The 11,277-nt window shown below is 51.2% G+C and overlaps 1 protein-coding gene across 1 annotated transcript in view; it reads right to left on the reverse strand.

Moving 5' to 3' along the window:
- Window positions 1-10,921, reverse strand: part of HCN4 (hyperpolarization activated cyclic nucleotide gated potassium channel 4) — a 104,568-nt gene extending 93,647 nt beyond the window's left edge. Inside the window, exon 1 of the mRNA XM_066558965.1 lies at window positions 10,019-10,921. Coding sequence (XP_066415062.1) covers window positions 10,019-10,725 — 707 coding nt within the window. The 5' untranslated portion in view covers window positions 10,726-10,921. The remainder of the gene's footprint in view (window positions 1-10,018) is intronic.
- Between the last annotated feature and the right edge of the window lie 356 nt (window positions 10,922-11,277).

The following is an 11,277-nucleotide window of genomic DNA, read 5'->3' on the forward strand; positions in this document are numbered from 1 at the left end:
AATTCAGCTCAGGATGGCTCACAGGTCCAACCTGTATGCCTGACATGCCTTCCAGCTTGTCCTTCTGTCTGCCAGGCACTGCTTGTCATTCCAGGAGCATGCAGAGCTAAATGAGCACCATACGAGTGCTTTGTATGGGCATCAAGGAGAACAGACCATCATCTGCAGTCTAGACTGGTCCCTCCTCCTGCCCTCCCCACCATTCACAGGAAAATAGGGATGGAAAAATATATTCCTCTTGTTATTAATAGAAGTGTAACTTGTGCATGCATTAGTACTTTGAAGTGAAGGGGGAAAGGTGAAGTATTAAGAATTTGTGCTTAATGAAAGTGGGTTTGCTATTGTTAAAAAAAGCTCCATGGAGCCAGGCATCATTATCTTTTCTCTTATCTCCTGGGCTGCTGGGAGAGCTGGCCCAGGACACGGCAGGAGCGAGGCTGGCACTGCCCAGCTGTGCCCAATGCAGAGCCAGGGTGTCCCTGAGCTGGCTCTGCACCTGGGCACAACGGAGCACAGGGAGGGGCTCCCCTGCCCCCAGTGCCCCCACGACTGCCCTGCTGAGAGGTGTCAGCAGAGCTGGGTGAGCCCCTTGCCCTGACACCCCTGGGAAGGCCAGGATTTGTGGAGTGGAGTCCCCCAGTCTCTGGAATGCAGCTGTTATCTCCTCCCAAGAGCTGATAACTGCCAGACGCTGCTTTCCCACACCCAGCACATCCAATTGGATCTCCCCGGGTTTTCCATGCCCTCCCCGTGCCCAGGTGGGGCGAGGATCCCACTGTAACAGTGCCCAGGTTCTGAGCAGGAGCAGAAGTGACTCCCAGCAGAGCTCCTGTGCTCCCAGCTCACAGTGGGATGAGGGAGCAGTGCCTGTGCTGCAGCCACAGCAGAGGAGCCCATCACAATGGCAATAAAGGAGGGGAGACCCCAAAAGTGCAACTTTCCCCGTGGTTCCCAGCACAGCTCCTGATTGCCTGGCACTCACAAACACCCCAAAAAACCAGGAGTTAGAGCTCCTGCCCCGAGTCAGCTGGCACCCTGCAGCTCCTCTGCTGCCTCTGAGCTCTGGAACAATGGATGCACACACACAGACAACCTCTCCATCCAAAGAGGCCGCGAGTTAAATCCTTAATTAGCACATTTGGACGAGTCACCACAAATGAGATTAGCACCCTGCATGGCTGGGGAAGCTGCTGTGCCCCTGGAACATGGAAGTGGTGGGCCCTCAGGCTGACCTTGGAATTCCCCCTTGGCTGCTCATCTGCTTTGCTCTCACGGCACTGTGTTCCCCTGCTGCCTGCAGCATCTCCTCGGGAGATAAGAGCCTGCTTTTCCTCCAGCCTGCTGCTCACACCAGGCACGCAGTGACCACATTGATACTGCACACGATGAATAACTCCACTTGGGAAAGGGACTTCCCAGCTAGCAAAGCATTCAGCATGGAAAAGGGGCAGGAAAAGGTCTCTCTAAGAGCACCTTGCTAGCCCAGGACACATCTGCTCCCTCTGCTGTGTTTCTGGAGTCCTGAGTGCTGTGTCTGCTGACAAACCCGGGCTTGGTGCTGTCAGCACTGCAGAGCTGCACGGAGCCAAGCTGCATCCTGCTCTGCCCTGAGCCTCAGCAAACCCCAGCCTGCTCCAGGGGGCCTGAGCACTCCTCATGCTCATCCAGGACAGCAGCTTGGACTTTGAACTGGCAGGGATGCCTGGGCAGGAGCCCTTGTCCTGCCCTGCAGGCTCAGGAGTGACAGGTTTACAGCCAAGGAGGGCTCAGCTCCATGGGGATGAGCTCTGCAGTGCTGCTGGGGGGAGAGCTCAACCCAACCTTCCTTCAGAAAGGAACTTAAATCAACCCTGCTCACCATAATGACTCTGACTCTTGAGGAAATCTCCTGAATCTCCAGACATTCAAAAGACAATGATGTCACCAGCTGGGGGCTGCTTGTGGACACTTCACCTGCATGCACAGCCACAGGAAAGCACGTGGGACACACAGCTGGGAAGGAGCAGGACAGCACCTGCATCTTTCCACATGGAAATAAGCCCGTGCTTTGTTACACACCCAGCAAAGGATGCAACAGATCTGCCAGAGCTGCTGATGTTCTCAATTCTTCCTCCTGGCCTGGAGTTGTGGGAATGCTCTTATCCCTCCTCACAGCCTGGCCTGTGCTCAGTGGCACAAACACTTCGGGGGCAAATCTCAAGTAGCCACTTCCCTGCAGCCTGACCTTTCCCTCACACTCAGCAGTGGCAATGGGCTTTTTGAAGTTCTCAAAAGGAGCTGGCACCTTGCTTTTTGAGTGACATTCATCTGTAGGTAAATTGATTTAATAGCTTGTTAGAGTGCCAATTAGAACCAACAATAACTCAATTGACCTATAACTGCCTTGGCACCAACACAGCTTTCAAAAATAAGAGAAAGGAGGAAATCTCTGCTCTGGCAGAGATGAGAGCTCCGATAGTTGGTTTTGAGAGCAAACTGAGGGATTCATGGGCTTGCTAATGAGATGCTCATAACACATCAGAAACAAAGACAAATTTCAATGGTTTCAAGCTAAAATGACACTATGTTATCTCCAGACAAAGATCACTCTTTTATCTGTATAATAAATGGATTTCAGTGCAGCAGCAGCGACTCTAGAGCAGAAAAAAACCTCAGTGCCACAGAAAGCACTAGCACAGTTACCTAACCAGAATAACACTGGATTAAAACCCCAAATTTGCCTCCTTAAAATAGTGCTGCAAAGTCCTACACTGACTCTGTGGGTTTTACCCTCAGAAACCACATTTTTCCTTCAAATAAAATCTGTTTCATTCTCCTGCAGTGGAGATTGTGCTTCCAGACAAATTCATCATGTTAAATGCTTAGGTCTGAGGATTGAGATCTTTCAAGTTTAAAAACTAGAAAAAGGGTAGCTTTTGTCTAAACATTGGCAGTGTCCAAGGATAAGGAGAAGGATAATGTGGAAGGGTTTAAAATTACTGGGAAAAATGATCCATTCTTAAGGAAGGGGATGGAGAAAACTGAGATTGTTGGAAGAGCTGGAAGGACAACAGCAACTAAGAATATGTAGGAGGAGAAGGAATTGATTTGGAGAGACCCACCTAGAGAAAAAGCTGAAGGATAAGGATGGAGACTGGAAGTGGACAGAGTAAATGCCAACCCAACACACTGGAACATGACAAGGGTGAGGGGCAGAGGTATTACTGCAAACAAGGTGGAAATCAGTGATCAGATGAGAAAGAAGCTGGATATTGGCATCTAGGACTTGCTGGACAAGACACCTGCCACAAAGAGTCTAGAAAATGGAGTTGGCACTGGTGGGATGAGGAACACAAACTTCAAGTTTGATGGGCAAGACAACAGGTTGGAGAGAGTGGGGCTGAGGGTGAGAAGGAGAAAACCAGCAGGAGTTATAGCAGGCAGAGCGTGTTTCCTTTGGAGCCTGGAGTAGCCCTGGAATGTGGTGCAGCCTCTTCCCTTTGCTGTAGCTCCTGCTACAGGCACTGCTTCATTCAGAGCAGAGGGCAGTGCAGCACAGCCTGGAAGAGCTGCACACCTGCTAATGAACCCAGAGATATGCCAAAGGGAGAGACCGAGCTGTTCTGAAAATCCTAACAACTGTACAAAGCACTGCATTAAAAATCAGACTGCAAAGTCAAAAGCTCAGGGTAGGAACAGCAGCCAGGAGCTTGGTTGTGCTGTTACACTCAGGACATGGATCAAAGCAGGGCTTCCCAGAGAATTCCTGCCTCCTCCAGGGTGGGAGGGTGGCCTTGGGGCAGGCATGTGCAGGAGGGGATTTTCTGTAGGAGCCCATTTCTTGCCCAGCCTGGTTTGCAGTGGAAGAGAGGAGGAACTGCAGGTGGGGTGTGATGGCCAGGGCAGGTGAGCAGAGCCCCAGGGCCTCCCCCTCTGGAAGAAAGCTCCTGCAGAAGTGTCAGGCAAGGAGCCCAGTCCCAAACTGTAGCTGCAATAACGCTCTGAGATGAGGATGGGAGAGAACACCATGTCATTGTTTACAGCAGTGATCATTTTTTGCTATAACAACAGACAAACCAACAAGTAGCAGAGGCTTGGGAAGAGGGTGGGAGGGACGGGCCCATTTCCCAGTCTGGCTGCTCACAGAGCCAGCCTAAGAAATGGTCCAAAGCAGAATGTGCCCAGTCCTCTGGAGGCACCCACGGCTCCTCACACACTCCTCATCAGCCCTTCTGAGTGCCAGGGATGACCCATTCACTCCCTGCAGAGCCCCAGGGCACAGCTCTCACCCAGGGGATGCTCCTGCTCTGCACAACTGGGCCTCAGTTCCACCACACCCAGGCCAGGGATGGGTTTACCTCAATCCCCACCAGGCTGAGCCACCTCACTATAACCTGGGATGATATTTCCAATTTCCTTGCTGCCAGGAAGTGAATTGAACATTCATTGTTAGCATAGTCAATATTTTGTAACGCCATGAGAAAATTAATCTTTTTTTTTCACATCAGGATCTGAATAAGATATAATAAATAAGATATGTTATCTTACAAGAAGAGATGGAAAAAAAACATTAAATTGTTTTTCCCAAAGGAGCCATCCCTGAGTGTACTGAGGGAGGAGCTTCTCTAGGAGAGATAATGTCTTCATCTGTTGGCAGAGACTGGTATGAAGGGCCTGGCTTAAATTTATGCAAAAAATCTCAACCATTCTTTGTTAAATCTCAATGCTTGCTTTACTATTTATTTATGTTGTTTTATCTCATTTTCTCCACGTGAAAAAAACATAATATTAGTCCTAAAATATTTTACCATGGTGACCCACTGAGGTGCTGCCTTTACTGAGGCCTTTCTGTTTTCCAGCTCAGGCATGTGAAGGTGTTTCCTACAAAAAGCTGGACTCCTACATGGACTGTCTGGTGTGGGATTCTTTATCCTCTGCCTACTGACAAGTGAGCTGGGGCACAAAGCCTGCCTTGCCTGTGGGCATGGGAAGTATGGATGCAGGAGTTTCACTCCCTTAGCTCTTGGTCACATGTGGAAGAGGTTTTACAGTGACTTCTGTGAGCCACTGAGAAGTTTGGTAAGAGGATCCATGTTTACCCCTGAAAGAGTTTCCTACCAAGGTCGTTGACACAGAAACCAAGAAAGAAAGGAGGATAAATAAGAGAAACCTGCAACTGCCTATTCCAATAAGGACCTTGTCTCTTGCAACCAATGAATAAAGTGTAAACTTATGAGTTTTGTAAGAATGTATAAAAAGCATGCATGCTATAGTAAAATATGATTTGAAGCCTTCTGAAAATGGAGTGTGTTGCTTTTTACTGTGACTGTCTCAACTACAACAGCCACAGAGCCATGGCTCTTCTGCAGCCTGATTGCAAGTCCACTGAAGACAACAGGGACCCAATCCATGTGTTCAGCAGAATGTGGATTATCCTCTGAATGATTCCTGTTGGGGTGCCCTTGTTCTGCTCCAGCACAGTGCCTTGGGAGTTGGCTGGGAAGTTCTCTGCAGCAAAGGCAGAGGGATCTGTGTCCAATGTGTGGAGCTCTGCCACCCCAGGGACACACCATCACCACAAAGAGGAGGAGAAGGGAGCCAGGTCTGGGAGCTGCCCCACTCCTGCTGGAGTCCAATGGCAGGCACAGGTCCTGCCACCAAAGCCACTGCTCCCTGCCCCTTCCCTGAGCCACAGCTCCCAAGTGCTGCCCATCCTGCTCCGTGCTGGGCGCTTGGAGCAAAGGGAAAGGCACGGACTCAGCGTTTGGGTGTGGGCAGGAGTGGAGGGAGGGCAGCACAAGGAGCAGCACTTTGGGCAGGAGATGGACAAAAGGGCATTATTGCCTCAGAGCAGGGAGCAACCCCCACCCAAGGGGGCTGCCAAAGTCAGTCAGCACTGCTGGACTCTCCAGCAATTGTTTACCCTTCTAAAGTACGGGGAAAAGCTTCCCAGTGAGAACAGTGTGCACAGCCAGAGCAGTGCTCGGAGAGGCACTGAAAATCAGGTCTGCTCAGGAGAGTGGGAAAGGTAAACACATCCCTCCATTTCTGCTCCATCCCACAGTGCTAGAGGGTTCAGTTCTTAGGACTATAATTAGTAAATCCCACTGATTCCCCCCGAGAAGGGAGGCTGAGGGACACTGCAGCACGAGGGGAAGCAGTGATTTTGCTCTTTCCCCTTATACCTCCCACCTGAGCACCTGGTTTTTGCTGCCACAGAAACCTCCCCAGGGTCCCAGCAGCCAGGGAGTGCTGTCAGAGAAGCAAACCAAAGAAAGGATCTGTTTGCACACAAGTATTACAAGTAATGGAGAGCAGTGAAAAGAAGAATTCTAAAATCTGTAGTTGGGTCTGCTATCGAGCGGAATGTTTGCCATTGTTTTCAGAGAGACAGCAGCTTCTCTTCACTGTGAGGAAGTTAATAGATTACTGGGCAGTGAATAATGTGCAGTTCTATTTACATCCACTGCTGGGACTATTTTGGGCCCTCAGATAGTGTATCTGTTCTCAGGTCTTTCTAAAAGCAGCATGCTACACTTTTTTTGCAAGCAATTCTGGGCAGCAGCTCCAACCATATGCTTCAGTCAGCTACGAACGAGACAGATCATTGTTTGTTTGGAATTTTTTTATTAAACCAATTGTACTGGATCAATGCTTCCTCTAAGCAATAAAATACAATTCTGTCTACGCAGTGGAAGAGCTTTCAAAGTCACAGATAAATCTTGATCTAGGAAATACGGTGTGGCTCTGCACTGATGTGCAATCAACCACAGATGCAAATGAACTCCAGCTGCAAGCACACACATCTGCACCTCAGAACGGGAGCCAGGATTCTTAATTTTCATTAGAAATTGCTAAGACACCTTTTAAGTGCTTCTAGAACCAGCCCACTGCATTAGTCAGGAGTACTCAGGGGCACTGAGCTTGATTTTTATAAAGGTCATTTGATGTCTTTTCCCCTCACAATGGACTAAAAGCAGAGATCAACAGAGCCTGAATCTATATTAATTTGTTTTACTCTTGGAGGGTCATAGATTTGCCACTGGAATTAGCCCTGTTAGATGCTAAAATGGTAATTTAATGAGACAATGATGAAAGCCTCTGTTCTATTCCAAATCAGGAACTCCTCTGGAAGCAGAAGGAGCAGCGACTCCGAGGAGTCGGGGAACTGCACCAATGTCATTGCACAGCAGTGCCTCGGCCTGGAGTGTTCCACGCAAACTTCCCAGCTCCAGCTGCCCAGAGCCGGCAGTCACGAGGGCTGGAGCCCTGGAGATGCACCTCGCCCACAGAGGGAAGGCAGCTCTCCAAAGGCACAGAAAGCCAGCTCGGGGTCTGAACCTTTCCTCACTTGAAACTTGACCAGCAAACGCTGCTGCACAGCCTTGGTGCCAGCCAAGGGCAGGATAATGGAGCCTCCAGGATGCCGAGGCTCCGGGATCCGCAGCCGGCTGGAACACGGAGCAGCAGGAATTGCACTGCGTAATTCCCCAAGCACACAACACCCTCCTTTGGGGCACAGATACAGCTCTTGCAAATATTTGTATAAGATCTGCTCTTTGGTGCAATCTGCTGCATTTCAGAGGTCAAAAAATGTTAGCCATATTCATGGGAGCTGTTTCCAAGAGATATGCTTTAGCAGAGGGCAAGAGGGAACACAAAGCCAAACAGAAGGTGGGAAGGCTCCCACTCTTCCCCTTCGAGGCAGCCATTGTCCACAGGTCACTCTCCATGGAAGCCCATGCTCTAAGCAGCATTCCTGTCCAAACAGACCTGCTGCAGGTGACCTAGAAACAGGGGTGAACAAAGCCTCCCTGGAAATATCCCCCCTGAGCAGGCAGTGGTGCATCCAGCTCCTCCTGGCCTTGGCACATGGCTCCCAACACTCACCCCACTGCCCCGGCCCAGGGGGACAGCAGGGACACAGCCTGTGCTGCTGGGCTGGGCTGGGCTGGGCTGGGCTGGGCTGGGCTGCTACACCAGCTCAGAAGGAAACCAGCCCACCTGGAATGTGCCCACAGGCACAGACAGCAGCTCCCTGTGCCTTCCTAGCTCCATCAGGGCAGGGGCTGTTACTAACACCAGGAGTCACCCATGTCCCCACAGAGCTCTGCACGCACAAACAGCTCAGTGCCAGCAGCTCTGTGCCATCATCTGGCTCAGGGAGCCTGGGCTCGCCAGTACACTCCATTCCTTTGGGCAAGGCCCCACAGCCAAGTGCCTGAGGAAGGAAAAGTTACCTCATCATCTTACAGAATAAGCACTGGTTCTGTAGGAAGCTTAAAATCCCAAACTCTTGGGTACATCTCACCTTGGGCAAGGTGGTTACCTCATCTCCTGCTGCTGAAGTTTGCCAGGCTGGTTCTGTGCTGAAAACAGGCACAGATAAGGAAGGGAACAAACCCACTAGAGAGGCAGAAGGACATGGAAGCTGAACACTGCTTTTGCCTAACTCCAGATCCAACGCAGACGCTAAACCCCAAATTTCCTGCGGGTGCGACACGCAGAGCACGCCTTGCTAGAATAACCCAAGAAAACACAGCAGTTACACTCCAGACTCATGGCAAATACTGCAAATATAGCTGAGAGTACCAAACTGGATTTGTTCCTTTGAAAGCCGCTCATTCTCACATTTCAGTGTTTGGGAGCTATTACTTGGTCAGTCTCACTGGGAGGCAATTTTCTCCTGGATCCAGCGTGGGATTGGGTAAGGCTGTGCTTGCAAGGACTCTGCATCATGCTGTAGCTGCTGGAAACCCTCCTAAGCTCAGTCAGCTGTGTGCTTGGGACACTTGAATGCACTGAATTTAAATGACAGTGCAGTCTTCCAACTCACAGAGCCTTCTAATAACATTTGTTAATCCAAGCAAATATCAAGGAATCTGGTCAGTGCCAGTGCTGAATCTGCTAAGCATGTGGGCTGCTTGCTAAATCCCTAATAGGTGGTGTCAGGAGGTTTCTGTCATTCCTGCCTTTGGGAGGCCAAATCCACCCTGAAACTCCTTCCTGCAATTATCTCACTAAGTGTATTTGTGGGAATCATGCATGGTTCCTTGCAGAGTGCACACATTCAATAAAGTCCCGTAGTGTGACAAAGGTATGTTTGAATAATATTTTTCTCCTGTGTGCTTTTAAATGTGAGATGTAAGCCCGTTGTAATTAAAGTTGAGGCAATAAACCTTAGCCATTGATTGCACTCAGTAATTAATTATTGATTGCAGTGCTTTACATACATATTGCAGAGGACAGTTCACCTGTGCAGCAGACAGTACTTTGCTCGGAAATACCCAAACACAGTCCCTCTATGCAGGACTATACAGGACTTTACCAAAACTGGCTCTAGGGTTTCCAAGTTCATTTCCTTACTAACCTGCATGGAAATGTTGGTGTGGAGTGAGAGCAAGCATTACTTTGGCAAAGTCAGTGTTAACTTTTCCCAATCCAAACTCATTTTGCAAATGAGGATGCACAGATGCAAAAGGGGCTCTTTCTCAGTTAAGGACCTTGTTAATGAACCTGCCATCCCCTGCACATCCCAAATCCCGAAAAGCCATGCTGCAGTAAGACACCTACACAACAGCAACAGTAGCAACATTCCTGCCTAAGTCTTAGGAAGGAGCAGGGAGAGGACTTGGAGGTGTGAAAATGGGAAGCATCAATCAGGCAGAGCATCCATGGAGATGCAGGACTAGTTAGGATCAGAGATCTAAAGTTGTGCATCAGGTGGGAACAGTTTTTCCCATTTACAACGAACTTAAAGAGAGCCTTTCCATCATAAAAACCCAAAGACAATTGGTTTAAAAACAATTTAAAATTACTAATAGTGTGGGGACACTAAAATTAAGGTGAAATGTAAAGGAAATCTGCAGCTGGTTTGAGTGGAGCAGATCTTGGCCGTGTCCTCCAGCTCCTGTGGCTAGAAATGACCCAGGAAAGTTCTGTTTGGGGTGGGTGCCCTGTGCAGGAGGTGCCATGGCAAGGGCTGGCCAGCTGTTTTGGAGTGGGCCGGGAAAGGGGGTTTGGAAAGGGGGGGATGTACCTGAAGTCGCTGTAGGGATGGATGATCCAGAACCCGGCAGACTTAACTCTTTCCTGCTCCCTCTCCACGGCCTTCTGGCTGCCAAACATCCTCAAGGAGAATTTGTTGACCCCCGGCTGGAGCATGGCCCCGAACTGCCTCTGCATGAAACCGGCCTGGCCGAGCCTCTGCTCCTCATCTGGGGTGATCTGGTCGCACCCTCCACCTCCCTCCACTTTGATGGAGGTCGAGGAGCAGGCCCGGGGGGGCGGCTGCTGGGGCTCCGGGGGGGAGGCGGGCGGTGGGGGGGGCCCAGGCAGCCCCTGCTCCAGCTCCCCGCTGCCGGGGGGGCTCTTGTCCTCCCCGGGAGAGGCCGGCTCCCCCTCGCCGCCGATGAGCCGCTTCTCCTCGGCCGCGTCGTGGAGGTGCCTGCTGGTGAGCGAGGACAGGCTCCCTTTGAAGCGGCGGCAGTCCCCGTTGGTGCTGGTCTTGGCGCCCTTGCCGCCGGCCTCCGTCTCCAGCAGGCCGGGGTCTCCCCCTCGGCCGGGGTCCCCCCCGAGGGCCCGGGTGCTCCCAGCAGAGGGCGAAGGCAGTGGCTTGAGCCTGATGCTTTTCCTGCGGGTGTCCTTGTCGCTGTCATCCTCCTCGTCCATGATCGACGCCTTGGGTCCGATCTGCTGGGGCAGGCTGTAGAGCCTCTTGCGCATGGAGGGGGGCAGCTTGTCCATGGCCGCTGCTGCTGCTGCTGCTGCTCGGGGACAGGGAGAGACCCCCCCGCTCTGCCCAGCGAGGGGAACCGGCACTGCCCCCAGGCCCCTGCCCCCGGCTCACGGGGCACGGGGGACCAGGGACTGGCGTGGCATCTCCTTACCAGGCTGTGGCATCCACAGGCTCTGCATCAAAACACAGGCTCTGCATCCAGAAGGGAAGGGAATGAGAGAAAAAAAAAAAAAAAAAGAAAAAAAAAGAAAAAAAAAGAAAAAAAAAAAGAGGGAAGGCAAAAAGCTCCCCCTTCTCCTCCGTTGTCCCGATTTGGCTACTTGCTGCTTGTCTCCCCTTGGTGAGTGTTACTGCAATCCCTGTCTGCTCAGATGCTGAGCACTGGGCAAGTAGTCTAGAGGAGAGCCACACACTTCTGGCTGGAAGGCGAGGGAGGGCGGCAGCGGCGGCAGCAGCCGCCTTGCCATGTTGGCTTCGAGATGCAAATGTGCCGTGGCTCCCGGCGGGCAGACATCATCCGGAAAGCGAAGCTCAAGCCTCAAACTCCTCAACCTGCCGGC

Source organism: Molothrus aeneus, chromosome 13 (assembly GCF_037042795.1).
Source record: "Molothrus aeneus isolate 106 chromosome 13, BPBGC_Maene_1.0, whole genome shotgun sequence".
NCBI lineage: Eukaryota > Metazoa > Chordata > Aves > Passeriformes > Icteridae > Molothrus > Molothrus aeneus.